Genomic DNA, 26146 nt, shown 5'->3' on the forward strand with positions numbered 1-26146 from the left:
GGGTGAAGCTTAAAGCTCCTGAAAACATTCACAGGTCCCCTAAGCTGGAGCCATGGATTTTTGACGTCGTTTGGGTAGGACTTAGATTTTTAGTTTATTTACTTATTTATTGAGATGGAGCTTGCTATGCTGCCCAGGCTGGCTTTGAACTGTCTCAGACTCCCTGTATTTTCAATAAACTCCCCCCCAGATTTCAGATCTTGTGAGACTATATACCCGTCTTCAGGGCTAGTTCATTCTTTGGTCGAGTCAGACTTCCCCCTACTGGGAAATTTGTTTGGTTTTAATGCTGCTTGCATCTCTGCAGCCTGAACTCTCATCAGGTTTGGTTTAGTTCCTCCTGGAAACCCGTAGCAGTAACCATGGTAACCTAGGTTGGGTGGAAGGGTCTGTGAGGGAAAAAATCAAGATCCTGGGCCTGGCTCTTGGGCTCCTTGATAGTTGAGCCTTCCGGAGCTCATGGAAAGTAGGCCCTTCAAAGTTTGAGCCTGGCGTAAACTGAATCAAAGCAAAAATGGACGTCAGGGGCGTATCCAAGGGGTTCAACCTTTAAGAGCTTTGTTCTGCTCTACCGTAGGGTGGGAAAAGCTCGAGGGAAGGAAGGGTTCCTGCTTCTAAACTACCTTGTGGCTGCCCCAGGAATTAGGAGGGCGGGGCATGGGCGGGGCTAAAACGCTGACTACGAGTTCTTGGTTGCTACGGTAACGCGTCAGCTCCCGGGGAGCCGGTGGAGGCGCCTGCAGCTGAAGCGGTGGCAGAGATGGTGAGGCTCTGGGTAGCTATAGTTCCTGAGTCCTGAAGTGGGCTGGGGTTCTGAGGGGGAAAGCTGGGGTTGTCTCTGAGAAGCTGGGGAGGATAGGAAGTTCTGGGACTGAGGACGGGACCACCGTGAAAATGGAGCAAAAGAAGTCCAGAGGCAGATTCAAAAGACTTAGTAGGGATTGGCAACCTCTGGTAGGGCTGATTGGGGGATGTGCTGCACCTTTCCCCACCCCATTGGGCTGGGTCCTCTTGGGTTGTGTGATGTGGAGAAAAGCACCGGTAGGAAGGCCTGATGACCCTCTATGCGGTTAACCATCAGGGTGATCATGGGAAAGGCACCTAATGTTCCAGAAGAGCATCGGTTCTCACTTGTGTAGGAATGATTTAGGATCACTCGGTGGGCACACCATAGCATTTGTGGATGAATGAGTGGATGGATGGATGAATGAATGAATGAGGAGGGCCCCAGGTTTACAAAGTCCTAGGGGATAATTGGGATAAGTCCTGGGATTCCTTGAGCTGGGGTGGACTGCCATGGTCATAGATTGAAGGGATAAGAAAGACCTGGTAGGAGCCATGAAAGCCTGGACCTGAGCATGTTGGCTCTGAGAGGCCGGGGAGGCTTCGGACAGGTGTTGGAGCATCCAGTTACTGGAACTTACTTAGAATGTCTGGCAACCTGGGTGGCTAAGGGGGTAATTGGATTGTATTTGTGGGCACACGTTAGGCTCAGAGGCTGCCTAGCTTTTTTTTTGGGGGGGGTTAGTGGATTTCAGAAGAAGCTGGTTAATTATGAAAGAAATAAGTATTCAAGTTCCCAACTTTTGGGGACCCTCTGGAATGTAGTGATGGGGATCCCCTTTGGTTGTACATGTCATTTAATTGTCTTCCTTCAGCATAGCAGTGTGTGTGTGTGCGTGTGCGTGTGCGTGCGTGTGTGTGTGTGTGTGTGTGTGTGTGTGTGTGTGTAAAGACCTGGCATCACGCATGGCATCTAAGGACAGGCAGTAGATGTCAGCTCATCTCTCCTGCTTTAAAAGTATCTGTTTCCCAAATGCTCATGAATCAGTAAATTGCAGCTGGACTCACTAGACTTGTGGGCTGCATAATTCCCTGCTCAGAGATTCCCACCCAAAGACCACTCAAGACAAGCGTCTGGCTGAGTGACTCAAGCCTTATGGAATCCTTTGGACAGGAATGGGTATATAGACATGTTGGAAAGGGAGTGGGTTTGAGTAATCCCCAGCAGGCCAGGTGTGCATGTGCATGCGTGTGCATGTGTGTGCATGCATGTCTATAGTGCTACTCACAAGCTTTGTTGAGAGCATGGAGGAATGAGAAGATAGAGGATCATAGACAGGCTATTAATCACTTCAAAAGAAAATTATTAATATCATCTTCCAGAGGCAGGAGTGTGAGCCTCAGTACCAACTCTGCTGCAATGATAGGTGACCTGCCACAGATGGGCAGTCTCGTCCACTTAAAGAAAGAGGACAACCAGCTGGATGTCTCAGAGTAAAAGGCCAGGGACCTAATGTGTGGGATCTCTCCTTTCTTAGTAGCCAAGTCTATGGAAAAGGCCAAGAATCTGAGGTCTGATGGTGGACCTGTGTTGAATCTGTGTGTAAGAGGAACTAGCTCCCAGAGTAGGAAGTGCATCTAAGAAGGAACATGCCTTTGTCTTTGTTCAATTGACAGGTGTTGGACTTACGTCAGGGAAAACTCCACATCAACCTATTCCGGTCCCTGCTAGCATTATCTTGTTGAATTTAAACCAAGTATCCTATATCCTGCCATCAATATAAATAAAATTGAAGTTGTTTTTAGGGGCTGTATTGTCTTGCCTTCAGAGTCAGATACCAGCCCCATACAGTTATACTTTGTTTTCAACAAGAGTTTATTGTTATTATGCTATTATCATGAATTTATTATGTTTCTTGGTCATAAAATAGTTATCTATTCATTGCAGAAAGTTGCTCAATGTGAGGAACAGCTTCAGATGGTAATATTCACCTGAAATTCAGGAGTGTGGGGATAAATCACAGATGGGTACCACTATGCTTTTATGTGAATGCCAGAGATCCAAACTCAGGTCATCACTTTTGTGCAACAAGCATTTTGCAATTACGCCAGCTCTCTCCACCAATACTTCTATAGGAGTGCTTGTGCATGCCTTAGAATATGTGTCTTGTCAATATGTTTCTCCCCTGCCCCATTCGTCACATCCTCTTCCCTCTCCTATTGAAAGAGACACCTTTCCTTAATAACTTTGTATATTATCGAGCTCTCCCTATTTCATCTCTATCCATTTGACTTAACCTTTCTGCCTCAGCATCTCTATTAGAGCAACCTTGTTTAGAATGGATTCTCATGCCAATGGGATGAGATGGAATTTAAGAGAAGGGGCAGCTGGGTCACCAAGATAAACATATTAATGCAAGGCTTGCGTGCTTGTCTGGCAACCTGGGTGGCTAAGGGGGTAATTGGGTTGTATTTGTGGACATACTTTAGGCTTAGAGGCTGCCTAGCTTTTGTGGGGTTTGGTGGATTTCAGAAGAAGCTGGTTAATTATGAAAGAAATAAATATTCAAGTTCCCAGCTTTTAGGGACCCTCTGGAGTGTAGCAATGGTGATCCCCTTTGGTTGTAGTGTCATTTGATTGTCTCTCCATTGCCCTTGGCCTCCTCAACTGTTGGTAGCTGGAGCAAGCCACTTTTCCTTCCAACACTGTCTCCTTCCAAGCAGAGGCAGGCAGCTTCTGGCTAGCTACTGCTCAGCGTTGTGGGGATATTTATTTGGTCACGCAAGAAATGAAACCAGCCCTTAACCTCGTAAGAAGACCACTTGGCTATTGTCTCTGATCCAGAGGGATCCAACTTTCCATTTCTGCTTGGTTCTTCATTTTTTTTCTAGCGTGTTTATACAGTGACCTCCCTAGTTCTTCTTGTTACTCTTGGCAAAATTGGTTATTCTAGCCCTAGGGTAAGGCTTGCGGCTTCAAAGTCAGCGGCTCTCAAATGAGGTTTTCTCAGATACCAACACTAATGCTCATAGCTTCCCCCTGGCCTGCTCAGTGGCTATTTTTCTGTGGTTATTTGCTTTCCTTCCTCTGTTCCAACTTCTAGGTTCAGGCAGTGGATTATTTCCTGCAGTGACTTCCTCCAACCTGGGTACCAAGGACACAGGAAAAGAGAAGACAGTCTCTGCCTTGAGGGACCTATAGTCTGGTGCACAATGCCACACACAAGGAGCCCTTGAAAAGAAACAGGAAAACAGATGCGAAAACAATAATGATACTTTCCATCTGTACTCCTAAGCACTGTCGTATATGTTATTATCCAAAGTGCAGACCGCATAGGTGATCTGGAAAATGTGGAATGGGGGAGTGACTTGGAGTCAGACATGTATTTCCCAGAGACATCCATCTCGGTTTGGTCTAGACTCCTTGAGAGATCACTTTGTTTAATTTCATTCCTTGTTTTATATCACATGCCTGTAAGTTGGGTTCCTACTATGCACCTAGCAGGCCCTGCACTTTTCCCCTGAATCACACAGAGAACTCAAACTCTGCCCCTTGTTACCCTTCCACCTTTGTCTACCCCACCCTCATGTTTAGCCTCAATCCTGTCTACTGAAGTTTCTGTTCATTTTCTCTTAGGCTATTTTCAAAGGACAGGGGAGTGGTTGCCACAGTGCCCCCCACCCCATATGACAACCTCCAGAGGCACCACAGGGGCTGCCATATTTACCCTTTTATAAGCCCAGGCTTGTCTGCTCTGCTGTCTTGGGGCTGGCTGAAGACACAAAGGGGGGGGGGTTGACTCCCTCAGTGAGCCTCTTCTGGCTGTGCCAAGCAGCAGTTCCCAGTGCTTGGTAGAGAGCCAGCTGAGGGACCATAGCCCAGTTTGGTGTAAAAACCCTGACACAGGTGCAGGGGCAGGGGAGGGGCTGGGAGGAGGTCTTGTTGGTTAGGGCAGATCACCGAGAGCTTGTAAAACACAGCCAGTGTTTAGTGACCTGGAATGCAAAGTCCACGCCTGTTTGCGCCCCCACCCCCACACTGTGGCTGCTGATTCCCAGACTTGGAGGGACCCAGTGTGTCTAGACCATTTCCCCAAGATATCTCAGCTCATTGAGCTTTGTGGAGGCGGGTGTGGACTCTTCCAAAGTCAAGTATGAATCAGCTTTAGATTAAGGCTACCGTTATCCAAAAGTCCTTGCAGAAATGGCTTCCTGGATGTAGATATCTACTGTGGCGTCAAGCTGAAGCTGAACCTGAAGTGACTCCTGGGACCAGAGGTTGTGACTAGCTGGGTTGTGTTGTAAGCAGCAGAACCAGAACTGTCATTTAAGTAGGATGGAACACCCTGAGAGGATTTAGGAAAGCCCACTGATTTTGTACCAGCAGGGAAGCAAGGTTTGGAAAGTAGGAACAGAGGGTGCCTCTTCAGCTGAAACAAAGGCCAAAACCCAAGCAGAGAGCTGGTCTGGCACACGCTCCCCAGCAATGCTGGCTTTGCATGCTGGTGGTACCCTTATCAGTGTTGTCCCAGATGCCGAGTGTGGCTGCTCTTGCCATCCGTGTCAGAAAGGCTTTCCTTGTTCTATGTCTTGCATCACCAGCTCTCTAGTCGCTGTCAGGTCTCAGGCATCTTATTGGCTCAGCTTAGATCCCCTGCTTGACTAGGAAGGCAAACACATGTTGTTTTCAGCTTTTGTTGTTGGGAAAGAGCCTTGTCTCTCATAGTTGTTAGAGGGGAGCATTTGCCAAACATAGGAAGCTATTGGCACAGTGTATATTACACTTTGGTTAATCTTGTCTGATTGTAGCGGGTAATCGTTGCTCATCCACTACCTAAAGTTTGTCAGTCATCACATGCTGAGCTGTGACCCAAATGAGTCTCTACATCTTTTATTTCCTTTTGTGGTATGTCCTTAGCGAAGGGGGCCTAGGGCTGGGCTGACAAAGTGAAGAGGACAGGAGCAGCTGGTTCCTCGAGGCCAATCTTGTGGGAAACCATGACTGGGCACGCAATGGGGTATGACATTTCTCCATTCCTCTTGTCATCTTTTTCTCCATCCTTTCATCTGTACCTTGTGGCTGACTTGACTTTATCAGCTCCCAAGACTACAGAAATTCTCTTTTGTAGAGCTAGTGTGCTTTGTCAAGAGGTTCCCCCACCCCTTGGGGATGTTGTGCCCCTGCAAGACGTTTTCCCTGAGTGATCACTCTCCCAGCTCTCAGCATAGTCTAGAGAGATGTTCGCTGCCCATGGTCTGGAAGTCGCTGGACACCGACGTCTAATACTTTTTTTGTCTCTTCCTGCAGCCACTAAGCACAGGGGATGCCTCAAGCTCTGCTTCCACCGCTTCCAACCGGTCACGGAACAGGACTCGCTATCGTACTAAAGCCATGAACTCGGAGGTAGATGAGAGCCTTTTCGGAGGTGTCAAGGTAACTAACTAATCATCAGCGACCCCCCCCACCTCCACAGGAAGCCACTCCTAGATAGCAATGACCTAGACCAGCATTGCTTAGGACGAAACTTGCACTAGTCACATTACTGAGATTTCACACCAAAGTTCCGAGGCCCTAGCTGTACGCCACGCCCCCCCCCCCCGGGATCTTGTGTGTTCTAAAACAGGGGTACCTGGTTCCTCTCCCCTGAAAATTCCCATTTCTTCACAGCATCAGCACGCAAAAAAGCACAGCCATCTCATTTTGACCTCGGGTGCTCAAATAAAACAATTGCTTAGCTTGGGGAGACAAGCAAGACTGACCCAGGTTAGGACAATGACAATTCCAGGAGTGCAAAAAAGGAGAGGTGGCGAGTTGTTGGAAACAATTTTGGTGTCTGTGGTGGCAGATAAGAAAGAGGAAAAAAGAAAAAAAAAAAAAAAAGAGGGAGACTTGGAGAGCCAAGCAGGGAGGGATTAAGAGAGAGGAAGAGCAGAGAGGAGAAAGAGGTGACACTTTGGAGGTATAGGTGGGCTGGGGAATGGAGAGCTGGTGTCTGTTTCTTCCCTTTATTGGTCTCAATGTGCGTGGAAACCGGCTTTCTAGAGGGTCTCTCGGAAGATCTCCCCCTGTGCAGCGTTTTCCCCACCGGTAAAGGCAAGCATCAAAAGGGTGCGACTTCATAATTACACTTAGAGTAGAAAATTTCTAGTCAAAAGGAGGGTGGGAAATGGCCAAGTGTTCCATGATTCGTTGTGCCCTGGGCCTTGTGGGTATATAAGAGTCTAGGAAGTTGGCGGTAGGGGGCAGAAGTGGCCTGTGGCATGACTGAGTCGGGACCTTCCGGAAGCAGAGATGAACGGCAGGTGGCAGCAGTGCTCAGGGGAAGGTGCAAAGTGAACTCGTCAGAGCCACGCCCACCCCCCCAAACAGGTGTCAGTTACTGCATTTACCTACATTTCTCCGTGTTTAGAAATTCCCTGAAACCTGTGGTTGTATCTTCTTGATAACTCTTTTCACAGTTAGAAAAAAAGTCTGAAAAAGATCACACACCTGCTCTGTGTTCATTTTGCTGAATCCTCCTTCGGTGACCTCCTCAACCACAATTGTTTTGCTGAGAGTCTTGCTGCATAGCCTAGGCTGGCTTCAAACTAGCATTCCTCCTCTCCTGCCTCTGCTCCATGCTTGGCCCAAACACTTTAGTTTTAAAGTCAGGGTCCTGTTAGGCCACTTAGCTGTGTCTAACTCCCTCAATATGGCTTTTAAAAAAACCATTAATCATTAGAAGGGATTACAAATTATAAATCTAAAGGGCAGATTAACTTGTAACATGTATTGCTTCAAATTCACAGTGTGGTCCAAGAATTTCACAAGACCAGAAATGTTCATGGAGAGACAACCTAAACACTAACATTTTAATTTTCATTCCTAAAGGTTTTAACATAGGGATAGATATACACTGTCATCCACTCTCCTCTGCACCCCTTGGCACAGTCTCTGGCATCCTTAGGAGGAATGTCTGCCCAAGAATAAGAGGCTCTACCGTGCCCTAGCCACTCTTGAGTGTTCAGCAGTCTATGCTAGAGAAGTTCCCCCCACCTCCCACGGCTGCGGCTGAGTGGGGTGGAAGCCCCAGGGAAGCTATGCCTGACATTAGAATGGATCAGTGGGAAGTAGAGTGACTGACTGGCTTCTAAGTCTTCCTATCTGATCTCATAGCCTCCGCCCCAGGGCAAGAGTGACAGCCCTATCGTGCTGCTCCGAGATAAACATGCTGTCCGGAAAACTCTCACTGCTCTGGGCTTGGACCACAAGCCAGAGACAATCCAGCTCATCACCCGAGACATGGTTCGAGAACTCATGTGAGTCCCCACGGCTTAGTCCCAGGTTCCTGGCTCAGCCACCACTGCCTCTGTGCATGGTGATGGGAAAACCGGTAGAGTCTATCCAGGCATCCCAATTCCAACGGCTTTCCTGTTCACGCCTTTCCTCTTTTCCTTTTGTGTTTTTTGCTCTGTTTGCCTGTATAGATTGTCTAAAAAATCTTTTTGTTGTTGTTGTTGTTGTTGTTAACATACATGGAAGTGGGTTTCATTGTGACGTTTTCTTACATCTATATACTTTGTTCTTGTCTGTCCTTTCCCGAGTGCCTTCCCTGTCCTCCCTCTCCCCTTCTCCATGGTCCCGTTCTTCCTCCAAATAGTTCCTGTCTGCTATCATGACACATATATTCCAATATGCTCCATAGTTCCCTTCTCCTACTTAAATCTCTTCCTCCCTCTTACAGTCCTCTGTTTCCATGATGCCTCTCTCTCTCTCTCTCTCTCTCTCTCTCTCTCTCTCTCTCTCTCACATACATACATATGCACGCATGCACGTATGCACGCACGCACCCCTAAATTCTACATGTGAAAGAAAAGAACCAATATATGTCCCCGTTTTGTGTCAGAGTTCTTTCTTCTCCATCTTGGCCTTTCTCCTTCCCCTTTCATAGCCACCATCACACTGCCCTTCCCTCCAAAGTTTCTCTCTCCTCCCTTTCTTAGGATGAGCTTTGGCCTCTGAAAGTAACTGGTAGAGGGCAATGCTTCTAAACCCTCAGTGGTGTACTGGGTGAAGGGAAGTGAGCCAGATGAGTCACTTCCTTTTGGCTACATCAGGGATCCAAAGCAAAGGGAAACTGACCAGATGCCTAATTAGCACTTTGGCTTCTTCCCAGACTGCATGGCTATCGGAGGAAATTCACAGGGCCTCTCCAGGCTCCCCTGGGGTTACCTCAGTTTTACTCCCTGGCTAGCATGCTGCTATGGCTGTATGCTCAGCTAAGTGCCAGGAGCCAGTGCCATGTTTTGGTGGTTTAGCACTTGTGTTTAGTGCTTCATGCTCTCTACCCATTCCTACCACTCTGGCTCCATTGCTGAATGGTAAATGACGTAAGTTCCCAGAATTTGAAGCCCTTGATTCATGGCTTAAGCTGAAGAGACACAGCTGGGTCCCAGTGCAGGACCTGGACTTGACTACAGCCTTTGTTCAGCTGAGGCTGGCCACCTGACAGCCCCATGTGGGCAGTTGCCGAGGGGTGCTACTTCTTGGAGTGGTCTCTCTGCAGACACACCGGTGGTGTTTCAGATCCACTGTCACAGAGCCAGGGTGCTCTTGATCACTTCATACCCTCAGTTGTTTGGGGCCATACCACTTGGTGCAGTATAGGACCTTGGCTACTATGTAAATCTACTTCCTGGACAACCCACACTAGTTTTATTAGATGAGATTTCACTTCCTGCCATAGATCATCTGCGTCTTGTTGCCATGCACCTGTTAAATTGCCTCGCCCAGAAACAGCTTTATTCCCACCTCTCAACTACTCCCTCCTCCATCCTTAAAGTATGTTATTTGTTTCTAATCATTATAATTAGCTATAGGTTTGTTGAATGCGTTGGGTAGCTACAAGGAGAGTTCAAGAGACATGTCTCCAGCAGCTGTCGATCAGAGTTTTTAATTAACATTTAGGGTTCAAAGCTTCTATCTAGGCTGGATGGGCAGGGATATTTAGATTTCCCACCAGCATCTATTTCAACCTTGCCTAGCATTCTCTTAATGCTTTTTTTATGCATCAGGATTAATCTCTTTTTAAAGCTCAATTCAACAGCTTTATTTTGAGTGCTAAGTACCAAGCATTGGGTCAGAGATTAAGGCCACAGATGTAGTTAAGATAGAGCCTCATCTCAAAGAAGTTTGAAACAGGCCTTGCACGATTGGTCCTGATGTGGGCAGTAAAACGGAGTCAGAATGTGGTGGGGCTCAGAGGAAAATGCTTGGGGGCAGGATGGACATACATGAACAGAAGGAAGAGTCATGGATAGTTACACAGAGAATGCAGCATATGAGATAGATTATAGATAGAAAGGTGTAAAATGTCTTTTTTTTTTCTTTAACCTGCAGCATCACTTGCTTCTCCCCTGAAACCCTTCACTCCAATGGTCCATGAAGTTGCAGACTCTTCTGCTTCAGCATAGTATGGGGAGGAGAAGAGAGTGAGGGAGCTTGGAGCCTGCTCTCCTCCCTAACGCTGGTCATTCCTGTGTCAGTGTTCCCACAGAGGACCCCTCTGGGGAATCCCTAATCATCAGCCCTGAGGAGTTTGAGCGGATCAAATGGGCATCCCAAGTCCTCACCAAAGAAGAGTTGGAGGCCAGAGAACAGGCCTTCAAGAAGGAGAAGAAAGCCATCTTGGTAACTCACCTTCATAGCCTTGTCCTTGGTGGATGGGTGATGGCAGGACAGAAGAGTGTAGTGGGGAAGCCAGCTTCTCATACCAGAGGGGATGGACTCAGTTAAGGCATGCTAGATTGAGGTGTGTATGTGCATTTAGATGAGAAATGTTGGACAACAAAGACTGGAAGGAAATCCTTGGAATATGCAAGGGATATGTGGGCCACTGGGAGAAAGACAGTAAAGCCAGGCTATGAAACATCTCTGCTCTGATACAGTGATGGACTGAGGAGAAATCCCCCAGGTTACCTGTGGCAGACAAGTTCCCAGGGAGTAACCCCCCACCAATCCAGGCTGGTGTCCCTTAGGAAGCAGTGACAATCCGCAAGAAGATCATGAAGCAGAAGGAAATGGCCTGGAGCAACAACAAGAAGCTGAGTGACCTGGAGGAGGAGGCCAAGGAGCGGGCCCAGAACCTTCTGGAGAGAGCCAACAAGCTTCGCATGGAGCAGGAAGAGGAGCTCAAGGACATGAGCAAGGTGGATCTCTTCCTTTTATTTGAGGACTCACTGGCACTCCCTCTTTGCTCTTATCCACACACTGGGCAAGGTGAGGGACTCTTGTGGGCTGGGCTGCCAAGGGGAGGAGGAGGAGAAGACCAGCCTTGCTTGCTGGGTGATTAGAGCAAGCAAGTCACTTGCTCTCCCTGAGCCTCACTCAAGAGTCCATGTATAAAACAGTGATGGCAACACTGTTTAGTAGAATTACTGACAGTATTAAATAAGCCAAGATATGGGACAGCTTTTGTGAACTGTCATTGATAAGAACCTCACTTTTATTTTTATCCTGTTAGTTCAAGTCTGGCTCTGGATGATTGTGGAGTCTAGAGGATTCTTTTTGAAGGGGCCTGAGTACTTCTTTTAGCAGGGAGCTTAAAGGTCAAGGGCTCATTTGCAATTCTGTTCTGTAATTCCTTATTGACCAAATGAAAAATGTTGACTCCCCAACCCCTTCATTTCTGATTTCCACCTCTTAGGTGAATCCTTTTCACTTGCACCTGCTTTTATTTCTCCAAAGCTCTTACTTTCTGGTTCTTAATGGTGGCACCATGGTTTTTCATTTCTTTTATGTCATGTTGTGTTCTTGATTAAAAAATCCAGTGGTTTGCTTTCTGCTTGGTTCCCTTAAGCATAATATGGTATTCATGAGTACTTGCGAAGGAACTGCTAAAGTCTTATGGAGATTTTGTGTGTGTTTATGTAGGTGAACATCATAGTTTTCATCATATTTTGGAAGGCTGATCCATTACCTCTTAAACTCTACAATACTGAGTGATGTTGTCTCTCCTTGAATAAACCTTAGTGCCTAATTTAAGAGCCCAGTAAATATTTAAGCTATGCTGTGTTAAGAAGAGAGTGGGAAAACGGCACCTTTTCTTTGAACTTGTGATGGATTTTGCACATCTCCAGCACATTCAGTAGTGTTCTCCTCTCATTTATCCCCCCCCCCTAAATCTCCACACACTCATAATGCTCACCATCTCCCCCAAGCCTAGCACCACAATCTTTTCCCCACTCCCTAGATTATTCTGAATGCCAAGTGCCACGCAATACGGGATGCCCAGATCCTGGAGAAGCGGCAGATACAAAAGGAACTGGAAGCAGAGGAGAGACGGCTGGATGAGATGATGGAAGTAGACCGGCAGAAATCCCTTCAGAGGCAGAAGGACCGGGAAAGGATGAGGAAGGAAGAGATGACCCGGTATGTAAAGACCTGGGTTTGGCATTCTTTGGATGTTTTCATGTATCTTCACATCCAGGCAGCCTAGCAAAGAGGGGAGAACTGAGACGTGGTTGTGAGGATCTGATGTCTCTCATCTCCTGCGGAACGACACAGGAACACACACAATCTGTAAAGCTTATTCATGAGGCTGTAGTAGGTGCTTCTTTGTGTACTCCAATTTGATGTTCGTTCTCAGTGTCTCCTGTCACCCACTCCACACTCCTCTTCACATCTTCAAAGTCTTTATGAGCAGGTCCTATGAAGGAACACTCTGCCTCCTTAGGCAGCTCTAGGGTCCTGAGCCAATCTTTATATGATTGAGCTCAAACCCATTTTCCAGGCAAACTCTCCTGCCCCTCCTTCTGTCTTCGGCCATAAGAAGCATCCAGTATCTGAATAAGAGTTTAACATTTCTACTTGATTCACATCTCTGCCTTGTCTTCTCCCATCCCTGCAGACTTTACTCATGTCACAGTCTCTAAGGTGCCTCCAAGTTTACTGACATACTTACAGCACCCTGGGGTCACTTGGCAGGGAACACTGATTGTAGAGTTTCCCTGTATTGATTGTTGAAAAGAGGGCTTTGCTGAGTGGAGCTCAGGGTTGAGCCCTGTCTATCAACAGCCGAGAGTCTTCAGTGTGAGTATGTACACAAAAAGACAGTGAGCAGAGTAGGCATGGTAGTCAGGTTGGGAGATAACAGAGGAGAAACACTAAAGGAATTACACATCCTGGACTTTGAAAATCTACAAAGCTCTGTGAAGCTGGGGGAGGAAGCTATCTTCCCACATCATTAGACGACTTGGGGAAAAAGCTGGATTCTAGAAGCTTGTTAAATACTAGAAGGGAGAGGTGGGTTATTATGTAAGGTAACTCCTGGGCAGACAGATAAAAAAGAGGAATCTAAGACAGGGATGTCCTGAAATTAGAACACAGCAAACTGAGGGTTTATTGCTCCAGGACACTCAAGGGAAGGACGTTGGCCTGGGTGCAGGAAACATAAGCACACCAAATGGACACTTGTCAAATGATGCTTGTGAAACCTCCCTGTTTGGGGGCTATTTGGGTAGAAGTGAGGGAAGAAACTTGGACTTTTGATTTCAGAGCCACTCTGGTCCTGTTTTTTTCTCAGGGGAAAAAGGCACATCTTGGAACAGATAAAAAAGAATGAAGAGGAGAGATCACTGCTTGCTGAACATCGTGAACAGGAGAAGGAGCAGATGCTAGCATATCTGGAAAGGCTCCAGGAGGAGGATTTGCAGGTAACAGGCTACCAGACCACACTGAGTTTCACCTGTACTAGTAGCAAAGCCCTCCAGGATTTTGGGGCTCAGGGTATGGAGTGATTCTCTTCCGACAAGGCACACACTCATTGCACAACACCATCATCATCAACTTCTTAATTGCTGTCTGAAACATTTGTTTGGCCATGGCATCATGCTGGGGGATAAGCTGTGATTTGGATAAATATTGTCCTTGCCTCCCAGGGACTTGGGGTCTGAGACTGGCATATCAATGTGAACAGACACATAAAGGAAATATATGGCTGCATGCTTTGCCCAAGTAAACAGAGGGATGTTTTACAGTCTTTTCCTCAGTTACAGAGGGAAATTATACACTCCATAGATGAACAGTAGCACTTTAGTTTCCCCCTCCCTGCTGTTGTCTCTTTCAAAGCACACAATATCCCATTGTCATTAATTGTGTTGTGAAGCCAAACCTTTTATCCCTGTTAGCTTCGATAAAATGAGTAAGAACATTTAATGAGAAAAACAAAACAAAACAAAAACCAGAAACAAAATAGAACAAAATACCCGATGGCATACCTGTGTAAACTTTATAAAGTTTAAAGCTCTCTTTTATTTGCCTTATTTGATCTGTTGCAAGACATGAAACATGCAGCAAAGAGATATGTACGTATGTCTGTAGGTATGAATGCTTTTGCATGTGACAGACACACGTGTGCCCACATGCATGTGGGAAGCCCCAGGTTGATGTCTAGAATCATCTTCTATCAATTTTCTGCCTTATCCACCGAGGCAGCTCTCACTCAAGCCTACTCTTGCTACCCAGTCTGCTCTGGTGGTCTTTCTCTGTCTTCTCAGGCTATAATTACAAGTGGACCACCACACTGACTCAGCATTTACAAGATTTCTGGGGATTGAACCTCCAGTCTTCAGAGTCCTCATGCTTGTGTGGCAAGCATTTTAGTCACCGAGCCATGTCACTGGTCCTATAGCAAGCATTTGAGAAAATGAACGTTAAAGTTTGATTAGTCCTTTGACAATTTTGTACAATGTGCTTTGATCATACTCACCCCTTTGCCAACCCATTTTTTTTTTTTTTGAAAACTTTACACACAGACAAAAGTTGAAAGAATTGTAACCATATCCATAAGCACTCCACTTTGGTTTAGTGATTAACAATTTACCTTAATATTTGGTTAAACTACTTCTGCCTCTAGATCTCTTAACACTTTGCTATTAAGTACTTCACCCTGAATCTCTGAAGAACAAAGGCCTAGTTACACAGCCTCCATCAAAAACTCCTCCAAAGATCCCATAACATCATCCAGTATTAACCTATATTCAGCTTTCTTTAATTGATACAGAAATGTATTTTCAGCTATTTTCCTTTTTCCAAATGAGTTTCTAAATAAGGTTTGCATGTGGCGTTTGGTTAAGCTTTTGATCTAGATACATTCTCTCACTTGTTGATTCACTTGTTTCTTTAATATAATTTTTATTTTTAACTGACACCTAGCAATTGTGCATGTTTGTGACCTATGGTGTGACAGTTCTATATATAGGGTATGTAATGGTCAGAGCAGGGTGACTTGAATATCCATCACCTCAGATAGTCAACATTTTGTGTGTGTGTGTGTGTGTGTGTGTGTGTGTGTGTGTGTGTGTGTCTATCACTCGGGATATTTTCTAGTATTTTCAAATGTACAATTGAAATTATTGTTGACTGTAATTATCCTGCTGTGCTATAGAACACCAGAAACAATTCCTCTTATCTAACAACATTCCTTTACCTGATTCTTTTTCATGATGCCATTTAACTCATGGAACACATGGTCTTTTAATTTTTGTCCCCCTCCCCCACCACATGTGTATGGATGATTGAGTTATCATCAACCAGTACATTGGGTATTGGTGAGTGACTGGGGACCATTAAGGGTCCTATCTGCAGATCCTCAGAACACCTACAGTATAAGGACTAGTGTGAAGAGTAGGTTGCAGAGCTCTGGGGGGGGAGGGGAAAGGGGGCTTGTAGCCTTGTGAACTACTTGCAAAGGAGACCAAGAAGATAGACCACACACTAGCTAGGATACTGGCTCAGGGGAGAAGTGTGGGAAAGGGTCAAGAAAAAGAGGTATGGGGAAAATATGCAGGGAGTGAGGTGGGAATTGGTGGGCTCGCTGGGAAGTTCCAGCAGTCAGTGAGTCAACACCATTACACTGATGTGTCACTGTCCTTTGGATGTCCTTCCACAAGACACTCCCAAGTCTCCAGGAAGTATTATTAGGCAAGTTTAGGGTAGAACCCTGCACCTCAACATAGAGTTGCTTGTCAGCACTCCGGGGAGCAGGACAGCTCTTCCCACCTTGTTAACAAGATGGAGAAGAGTCAAGGGAGTTTTTCTGGGTTGCTTTGAAGGGCTTTGATGACAAGAAACAGGGAAAGTCCCTTTGGTTCCTTGGAAGTCAAACAAGCTAGCCAAAACAACAAAGCATAGAGTAAACACACAGGCAGTGAAGCAAATAAATACATGATTATACAAATGTCCTAGATCAGCTGTAACAGTTGTGCTTAGCTATGAGGGTTAGTGTGAAGAATGCCATGGCTACCAATGGGAATCCTAAAACTGGTGAGCAAAAGCTGGAAAGGGAGAAATGGAGACGAGGAGGGCAGGATGGAGAGCCGGACGGGTGGAAGGGAAAAGTTGTGTGAGGAGAGAAACAAGGAGAGAGTGTAGTGTGAGAGTCAGGAGAGAGTGAGGGAAGTCTGCAACCCACAGAGCTGCTGTGGGGACCTGGTCTGGAAGCTTCTTGGAGCAGGGAAGCCCTAAGTTGGGTAGCAGCTGAAAGGCCTTGGCTGAGTGGATCAAGGCTAAAGCTGGGGCTGCAAGGCTTTGGGGAGGTTCAGCTCTTGAAGAAATGGAGGCCCGGAAGCAGTAAGCAGTGCGGGAAGCTGGGTGAGTGGGTGGGAAGAAGTCTGAAGCAGAGCCTGAGAGCTGTTGGAGGTGATGGGCAGCCAGCTGCACAAGATTCCAGCGTCTCTGCACGTGACTCAAGAATATGCTGGGTGTGGCAGCCCACACCTTTAATGCCAGCACTCCTGAGGCAAAGGCAGGTGATCTCTGTGAGCTCGAGGCCAGCCTGGTCTATGGGAGTTCTAGGCCAGATAGGGTTAGGGTAGTGGGACCCTGTCTTAAAAAAAAAAAAAAAAAAAAAAATACCCTAGTTTGGAGGCTTGGGGTGGGGAAAAAAAAATAGAGGCTTTCTCTGTAGAAAAGATCTTAACATTCCAATTAGCACTCCTCTGCTTTCTGTGGCTCTGTGTCTAAGCCCCTGCCCCCAACCCTAACCCTAACCCTCCCATCTCCTCCAGAATCACATACTACTTGCTTTGGTCTTTGTTTACTCATAGTTTATTGGGCATTTTCTGTCTTCCTCACATTGGGCTACACGCTGTTGGGGGAGGGAGGGGAATGATATAGGTTCCCCTGTCTCTAGCAGGCACAGAATGCCATCACCTTCACCTCCCAAAGGTAGGAAACCAGTCTCAAGTGTAGGAAACCAGTCTCAAGTGTAGAAAACTCAGAAGCAGAAAGAACCAAAAGCTGAAACAGTCCAGTAAGATTTCCAGAGGGCAGAAATGTTAATTCAGGAAGAGTTTATTGGCTGTGGGACCTTGGATCAACTGCTGGATCTCAGTTTCTCATCCACACATCAGTTTCTCATCCTGCCTTCAAGGATCTGGGAAACAGCTTCTGCTAATGCCCAGTGAGTGGGAACAATTCAATTTGAACAACATTTTTTGTTGTTTGTTTTTTGCGACAGGGTATCTCTGTGTAGTCCTGGCTGGCCTGGAATTTGCTCTGTAGACCAGGCTGGCCTTAAAGTCATGGAGATCCCCCTGCCTCTGCCTCCCTAGTGCTGGGATTAAAGAGCCACCAATGTTCTGCTTTTAGTTTTGTAGTCATTACTGGTGAATAATCACTGCTTTGAGTTTGCATTTCTTTAAGAGAAGGAAATTGAAAGCCAGAGGGTGGTAGCTCATGAGGTTATAGGGGTAAACTTTAGCATGGCAAGAGGGAGAGAATTTTAAGACCTCTGTTTCCAGAAATCATAGAGAGATAAACAGTGTCAGGGGCCATCACCAAGTTGAGTTGGATGAAGATTGCAAAAAAGCTATTTGATATCAAAGTTGCTTATTGATCGACCTTGAAAGACAGCTTTAAGACACCCACAACTAAACACTGAAACAAACTCCTGGAATCCAGTTGCAGAGAGGGAGGAGTGATGAACAAAGGGGTCAAGACCAGGCTGGAGAACCCACAGAAACAGCTGACCTGAACAAAGGGGCAATCATAGACCCCAATCTCCCTGCACTTGGGTGTAAGTTAGGAGGCCTGGGTAGTCTATCTGGCCTCTGATAGTGGATCAGTATTTATCCCTAGTACACGAATCGATTTTGGGAGCCCATTCCACGTAGAGGGATACTCTCTCAGCCTAGACACATGGGGGAGGGCCTAGGCCCTGCTCCAAATGATGACAGACTTTGAAGACTCCCCATGGAAGGCCTCACCCTCCCTGGGGAGCAGAAAGGGGATGGGATGAGGGGTGGGGGGGGGATAGGGGACGAGGGGAGGGTGAGGGAACTGGGATTGACATGTGAAACAAGCTGGTTTCAAATCTAAATTTAAAAATTAAAGAAAAAAAGAAAGGAAGGAAGGAAGAAAGGCAGCTTTAATCTGGGCTGGTGATGGCTGCGTGACTTGCCTCTGCTTCGTGTCTCTCTATAACAACATGCCAGCAGCTTTTTGTCATGCCTTCCTCTTCTCTGAGGCTCTCTTCCTTTTGCTGGCAGGATCTGGAACGGAGGCATCAGGAAAAGCTGAAGATGCAAGCTGAAATTAAACGCATCAATGATGAAAATCAGAGACAGAAGGCAGAGCGGCTGGCACAGGAGAAACTGGCAGAGCAGACGGTGATGGAGTTCACCAGGAAGAAGATGGTAGGGGCTTGATGTGTGACGCTGGGACCTGTGCCCGGGAGTGGCAGGTCCACAACAGACCTGAGCAATAATGGGACTCTAGCAGAAGACAGCCGTGTCTTCATTCTAAAATACATAGGCCTGGCTCCTTTTTCCTCTTCATCAGAACCCTCCCCGCCCCCCACACACATACACAACCAGTGTGCCATTAATTCCTTCATTTAAAAGTTGGGATCATCAGGGTCACATGCAGTAAAAGAAAAAAACGCTTGGTGGAAGTGAAGTTTCTGTGAACTCCTCAGGGTCCGAATACCCTAGAAACCAAGAGAAGCTTCTCCATACATTTATTTATTTATTTGTAAAAGCTCTTGTATAAGACATCTGGTATTGGATATTAAAAACAGTTGCCTCCCAGGAAGCAATATCTTCAGACAGCTATGGATGGATAGAGCTCCCCAGTGTGTGGACTCACTCATCCTGGGACAAAGTTGAATGATGGAATGACTGGGGTATGTGAGGAGTGGAGGGCCACCCCTTCAAAAAAAAAAAAAAAGACTTTTAAATATAGTTTAAATATAGTTTAGAGTGAACGTGGATTTATGTTAAAACAGGAAGACATACTCAAAGTGGCAGAAAAAATGACTTCTTTGTGTATGGATCCAAATTAGGAGCTCTATAATGACAGTAGACACATCCTACTTCTGTATGATGTGTTTGCAGAAAAGGCAGAGAGTGCTTGTGGAAGCATCTAGAATTTTATCCCCTGACATTCAGGGCACTATGAGGCAGAGGGATCAGCTTGACCTAGCGGAGCATGACTCCAAAGCAGGCAATTCACTGGGCTTCTTGAAGTCAGGCTGGGCAGGTAGAATAATGAGGGATAAGGGACAATTTTCATGGTGCCACAAGAGGTGCTGGTGGTCGTGTGACTGTTCTAGAAGCAGCAGTGGAGAAACTTGGGCAATGTTCATTCCTGTTCTTTCACAGAGGTGATAAAAGGAACAATTTTTGATGGTTCACTCTTGAAGTGTTTGCTAAACACTCTGGGATTGACAGAAACTTGGTTGAGGTTAGGGGTGGTGGCGGGGGCAACAGGAGATGGCAACAGGGGTTGGGGGGCACTATACGGATGGCTAATGAGGCAGCCTCCACCAGCTGCATTTTACAAGGCCAGAGAACCACAGTTGTTACTTGGCTCGGCTGTCCTTGCAACTTGAAATTACCTTCAGTGTGACAGGGGTACAGAAGCCTAGCTCAGGGTTCCTGTGTTCAAATCCATTTCGGCACCCACAGCATCTGTCTCATGAGAGGCTGCCTGGGCCCTCTAAGACATTGCCTGAGAAAGACCCCCTTCTTCAAATGCTAATTGGTCCTCATGTTTGTGCATTGCTAAGGTCCCGCCCCCCCCCCCATCCCATCTTAGATAGAGCCAGGAAGTGGTCAGGGGAGATGCTGGAAGAGATGTTCACTGTGGAGATTGTGCAAAGCTGGATTATCATGAGGTCTTCTCTTCCCGGCAGGCTCGAGAGGCAGAGTTTGAGGCTGAGCAGGAAAGAATCCGGAGGGAGAAGGAGAAGGAGATTGCCCGCCTGAGGGCCATGCAGGAGAAGGCCCAGGATTACCGAGCAGAGCAGGTATACACTTCCTCTTCCTCTTGGCTTTCCTTTGTCCCTCCCACTCCTGCAGCCATTCCTTGACAGCCTGTAAAGTGGCCTCCAAATCTAACCGCAGACAAATGTCATTTAATGATGGGATGTACTCTGAAAAATCCACCTGAGAAGGAAGGGTGAGCCTGTTCCCATTGTCCACGGTGGCAGCATGTGAGCAGAAGTATGCACTCAGGTTCTGGAGAAAGTTTTTCACTGCTACACAAAGAAGAATTTTTAGCCTTAACTGACTAATGAAATATGTCACCAGAGGAAAATGCGGCATTGCTATCATGAGCAGTTTTTAAAATTAGAAGCAATTCTAGGAGTGCCTGGAGGTGCTTGAAGAACCGGGAAAGACTAAAGGCAGGGCAAGGTGACCCCTCAGAAAGTATTCTGACCCCAAAGATCTATGTCAGGATTCCATTTCTTTTGGCAGTAATTTTCTGCCAGAGGAATCCATGGTGCTTCATCGAAGCAAACTGAAGTCTAAGTCAGTGGCTCTACGTCCTTCTTTTGTACCCTCATAGTTCATTCTTTCCCCTCTCCCCTGTCCAACTGCCTGGTTTCTCAGGACGCCTTGCGGGCCAAACGCAACCAGGAGGTTGCAGATCGAGAATGGCGGCGAAAGGAAAAGGAAAACGCGCAAAAGAAGATGGAGACAGAGGAAAAGCTGCGCAAAAGCCGGCTGGAGCAGGTGGCTTTCAAGGAACACACGCTGGCCGTTCAAGTGCAACGAGACCGAGACGAGTTCGAGAGGATCCTTCGGTAGGAGCGGCCCGGAGAAGCCTGGCTGGCGAGTGCGTGTGCGTCTGTGTGCCTGTGTGCATGCACGAGTGTGTGCACGTGTGCTTGTGTGTGTGTGTTGGATGGAGAAGAGCTTTCTGCCATGTTAACAGGCAAGTGTACATCCATCTTGATCACGTTGCCACAATCATTCTGACTAGATAGATGGCTGAAATATTTCAAAGCCATTTGAGCCAAAAATTTTATGATTAGAGAATTGGAAAATAGCATCTGGAAGTGTTTAAGGAACTAAGGGTTAATTTATCCTGAATCAGTAATGATGTAAATAAAGGTATATGCATCTGGTCTTTTCTGCCTCCCCTAGATCCCACAACTCCACAGCAAACTAGGAAAAGTGCAGTTGGAGAGACCCAGGGGAGGCAGAGGGTAACTCTAGGTTGTGTCGCTGGAGCGGAACTCTGAGGGTGTCTTTGCTACTGATTTGACTCAGAGCTGGCAAGCAGTGTGTGTTCAAGACTCTGGGTATCACCAAGCCCCGTTCTTGCCTGCTCCATAGGAAGGCTTTCAGAGATTCCCTAGTTGGGTGAACCTCATCTACCGTCACCTCCCTGGTGCTTGGCAGCTCTTATTGTTACTCTTTGTTGTTTGGGTTCAATGATGATCCCAGCATGTACACAAAGGGCCAGGACTTAAACTGCTCAGTCTTCTCATCCTGCCTCAGAGCAATGGGCTTCTGTCTCTGTTGTTTTCTCCCAGTCAGATCTGCTGCCACTGGACAAATAAAATTCAAGTTTGGAGAATGTGGAGTAGATGTTATGCACAGACAAAGTGAGACTGATTAGCACTGAGCCATCTTCAGGTCTGGGCTCTGGGTCCTTCCTCTCGGGACAGTCTCAGTCAGGAGCAAGGCAGGCCAGGGTTCCTGCACCCCTAGTGGAGTCGGAGCAGATCTGTAGAATCTCTCTTCAGGCCAGAACCTGATTCCTGGAGTTGCACAGGATCTTGCCCTTGCTTGTTCCCACTGGCTGTGATGCCTTTTGGCTCTCCCAATTTTCCTGCCCCTGGGGTTGTGCTGTGGTCACTGCATACCTGGTAAGAGACAACCTCCTAAATCCCCCACAGAGCCTGCCTGCCTTTGGGCTCCAGATTGCCTTCCAGATGTCTCCCCCAGTCTTCCTTGCCTCCATGCCCTTGGACAGCTGTGTGCCTTTGGCAGACACTAATAAATATTAATGGGATGAATTCCAAGTCCTACGTTTGCTGCTGACCCACTTGACTCTGCTTTGCTCTGCTTGCCTGAAGCATATACACTATCCAGCTATTAAAGCTGGTCCGGCACTTTAGAGAAGTCCAACTTCACCTGCTACCCTAGCTTGCATCTAGACCTAGAGTCTCCAAACCACAAGGCTTCCAAGACAGGTTTTCTTCACTCCCAGCGTGTCTCTGCCGCAGCCAGCAATTCATATTTTCCTAGTTCTCAAGCATTACCTTCAGTACAGCCTGCATGTGGACTTCCTGCTTCTGGGTAGAAGGCCTTGAACTTTTAGGCTGTTGACTGAGCAGAGAGAGCTAAGTCAGGACCTTCCGAAAAATATGGACATTCAGGTTTGCACCCTAACAGGTTGTAGTTTAGACACTCTGGGGGCAAGTAGCTTTTGAAAGCTCATAGGTGATTCTAACATGAAGTCAGTGACCACAGCTATTGCCTTCACCTTGTGCTATGACCAGTGTATTAACTACTTTTTTAGTGTCATGACAAAATATCCAATAAAAGCAATTTAAGGAAGGGTTTATTTTGGCTTATGGTTTGAGGGGATACAATCCATTATGGCAGGGAAGCCATGCAGCAAGGTGACTGGTTGCATAGCATCCATAGTCAAGGAGCAGGCAGAAAGACAGCTGTGGAGGTTTAAGCCTTTGTCCCAGCACACGGGAGGCAGAGGCAGGCAGATGTCTGTGAGTTCAAGGCCAGCTTGGACTACAGAGTGTGTTCCAGGACACCCAAGGCTACACAGTGAAGCCCCATATTGGAAACCAAACCAAACCAGAACAAAACAAAATAAAACACAAGACAAATAAGGGAGAGGGCAGACAGGGAAGAGTGATGCTGCTCAGCTCTCTTTCTCCACTAAAATTTCTTAGTCCAGGAGCCCAGTCCACAGGATGGCGCTGCCCAAATTCAGAGTGCATCTTACCCCCCACCCCCAGTTAAACCTCACTGGAAACCCCCTCACAGATATGCCCAGGGGATAGTCAGTGATCTAGTGGAGGCGATACTGAAGGTTAACTAAGTCCCTGCCATTTGGATTTTCAGCTGCCCACCATCCTAACAGCTCTCTAGTGACCAATACAGCTATCCCTTTCCCACAATTAATCCTTCACTTAGATGAGTGTGAAACAATAGGAGGCTAATCACACACACACACACACACACACACACACACACACACACACACACACGGAAGTGACCACGAGCAGGGAGAACACTCCTGCCACAACATATCCATATGGGCTGTGGGGCACTTGGTGTCTAACTACAGAGGGGCATGGAGACCAGCAGTCCCTTCCTGTATATTGGGAAAGGTTCCATAGAGGTGTGTGATTTGGGGGGGGGGGAGACATTTGCATGGTTGGAGGAGCTGTTAGGACCTGAGAGTGTTCCTCATGTGGGGCGGATTTTGTAAGACAGTAAGGAGATGAATAAGCGACAGTGGTTGTTGGTGTTGGGAGGGGATCTTTATTTTGGTATCGGCGAGTCTGTGGGAGAAAAGCAGGTGAGAAATCCCAGCCTAAGATAGTTTTACAATTTGGTTTTGATTGTATTGAGAAGGAATCTGACATTAGGTTAGATGAAATACATTTCATTTGAGGGTCTCTGGATGCCATTAGAGATGTCCGCCCTGTCATTAGTTAGGGTCGTGTAGTATTCTTGTAGAAGAATGTTCTTATAGAAGACATTCATAGATGGATTGTGGAGATATTGAGATGTCAGACTGAGTTCTTGCTTTCTTCCAGCAACAGAAGAAGGGCTAACATCACAGATGCTGTTTCTTTATTCTTACGTTGTTTTGTCGATGTCGTTATCATCAAAGAGGAAAAGGGAGAAGATAACTTAGATCCAGCTGGAGAGGAGTTTTATGCATCATTAGCAGGGAGAGGAGGGGAGCTCTCTGTGGGTGAAAGCCCAGTTGTGGGACCCCGCTACAGAATCTACAGAGTCCAGTGAAAGATTAGATGGTGGGGATTCTTGTTTAAAAAATACTGAAGGGCCGAAGAGATGCCCCAGTAGATGAGAGCATGGCTGTTCTCCCAGTGGATTCAGGATTGATACCCATCACCCACATGGCAGCTCACAACTCCAGTCCCAGGGGATCCGATGCTCTCCTTTGGTCTCTGAGGGCATTAGGCATGGATGTGGTGTCCAAACACACATGCACGAGAAACACCCATACACATAGAATAAAATGAAAAACATCTTAGAAAGTATTAAGAATTTCAACACTATGATATATGACAACGGTTCTATTTCTGGAGAGGAAAGCACATGGTTAGGCCCTTTCAGCCTGGTCCCTGAGGCCTGGAAGTTGGCCGGCTGCAGACTCAGAAGCTTGGCCACTGAAGGTTAACCCAGGAGCTCAGCCAATTGCATTCCTTTTGTCCCCTCCCCAGGGCTCAGAGACAGCAGATCGAGAAGGAGAAGCTGGAGCAGGAGAAAAAGGCCACAGGGTGCCTGCAGCATGCCAATGAGCTCCGGCGGCAGGTGCGTGAGAATCAGCAGAAGCAGGTGCAGAACCGGCTGGCTACCTTCGAAGAGGGCCGGCGCCTCAAGGAGGAAGCCCAGAAGCGCCGTGAACGCATTGAGGACATCAAGAAGCAAAAGCTGGAAGAGCTGAGGTGCACCTGGTTCCTTTCTTTCTCTGCTCTTCAACTCGTCCCCAAAGACCCAAAGAGGTGGCATAGCAGGCTGGAAAAGCCATGACCACCGAAGGAGGAGCTTAGTGAGAGGATTTCCGGCCTGAGGCTTGTCCTGGAAGGGTCTCTAGCAGAAGATTCTGGGACTGGGCCTTGTTGGCCAGCTGATGGCTCCTTGGCAGTGTGTTAGGACCTTGACAGGAATATGCTTTGGTGGGTAGATGGTAGGAACAGGCTGGGGGTACAGGGGCCCCAGGTTGTGGAGGCTCAGGGCACGATTTCTCCCGTCACACCTTTGTTAAGTACCTTACTTATTAATACATACATACCTCTTGTTTCCCGACCTGCAGAGCAACCGGCCTTCCCGAGAAATACTGCATCGAAGCTGAGCGCAAAGCCAACATCCTGCCAACCACTTCTGTGAACTGAACGGGAGACGCTATGGGCTTTGGGAGGACATGGGTTCTGCCCAGTCCTTGGGGCATCCGCAGTTGCTGCTAATCTAGACATTTCCTAGTTACAGATTAAAGCTATTCTATTCTCCGAAGAACACCTCAGGTTTACTGCTGTGGGGATGGGGATTCCAGTAGGCACCGAAGGTGGATCAAAATAAACTACACCCGAGTGTGTGCCAGCTTGAGGCTCAGGGTCTGGAGCCAGATGGCACTCAGGTGGGGGTTTCTTCAGGTCCTGGACCCAGTTCATAGGAACTTGGGGGCACTGAGGCCGAATTAAAGACAGGCTTTTGTTGAGGGTTGGTGAAAAGGTTGCATGAGGCGGAGCTGGAGAGGAAGGAGCATGGATAGCTCAGACTGGCTTATCCTGGGCTCTTTACTGTGGCTCAGACCACACATAAGGAGGGGGCGGTGTGTGAGCCCATCTCTCTGCTCTGGGCTCTCCTGCTTAGACTCTTTCAACTAAGCCAGTACTGCAGCACAGACATTTGCCCCATTCCCATGGAGGTACACCCAGGACCCAGCTCTTTATCCAAATACAGCTGACCCTCACTCTTGGTCCTGTTATCCTCAGTTCACCTTATTCCAGGAGAAGGCCTCCTAAAAGTCAGTTCTGTTTTTAACTTGTCCTTCCTTGCCCCAGTCTACTCCTACTTACTTCCATTTGCTCTTCAGGCAGTCGCTAAGTACTTGTTATGCCACGTTCCATGGAGGTACTCAGTGTTTACAGTAGACTGGGTCCCCTTTTCTGGAAGCTTCTCATTGAACTTCTGATTTTCTCCTCAGCTCCACAACCTTTCATATACCTTTCATGACCTCAGCACTTTTAGAAGGCCCCTGGGTATCAAGCTTTCCATTTTAAACTGGAGTGTCACCTATCAATGGTGGAGATAATTCTCTAAAGCCACCACTGCGGTGCCCATCTCCCCCATCCCCAGGGGCTTGCTC

At 47.1% G+C, this 26146-nt stretch overlaps 1 protein-coding gene across 1 annotated transcript; it reads left to right on the plus strand.

Moving 5' to 3' along the window:
- The first annotated feature begins 688 nt into the window (after positions 1 to 688).
- Positions 689 to 25289, plus strand: Cfap45 (cilia and flagella associated protein 45). Its single transcript, XM_051186314.1, has 12 exons — positions 689 to 763; positions 6092 to 6217; positions 7940 to 8082; positions 10309 to 10453; positions 10801 to 10971; positions 12015 to 12193; positions 13347 to 13476; positions 18313 to 18459; positions 19959 to 20072; positions 20659 to 20852; positions 24501 to 24725; positions 25094 to 25289. Exons 1-12 carry the CDS (start codon positions 761 to 763, stop codon positions 25170 to 25172), a joined length of 1656 nt encoding a protein of 551 aa, XP_051042271.1. The 5' UTR covers positions 689 to 760; the 3' UTR covers positions 25173 to 25289.
- The last annotated feature ends 857 nt before the right edge of the window (positions 25290 to 26146 follow it).

The sequence above is a fragment of the Phodopus roborovskii genome, unplaced genomic scaffold (assembly GCF_943737965.1).
Source record: "Phodopus roborovskii unplaced genomic scaffold, PHOROB, whole genome shotgun sequence".
Classification (NCBI taxonomy): Eukaryota; Metazoa; Chordata; class Mammalia; order Rodentia; family Cricetidae; genus Phodopus; species Phodopus roborovskii.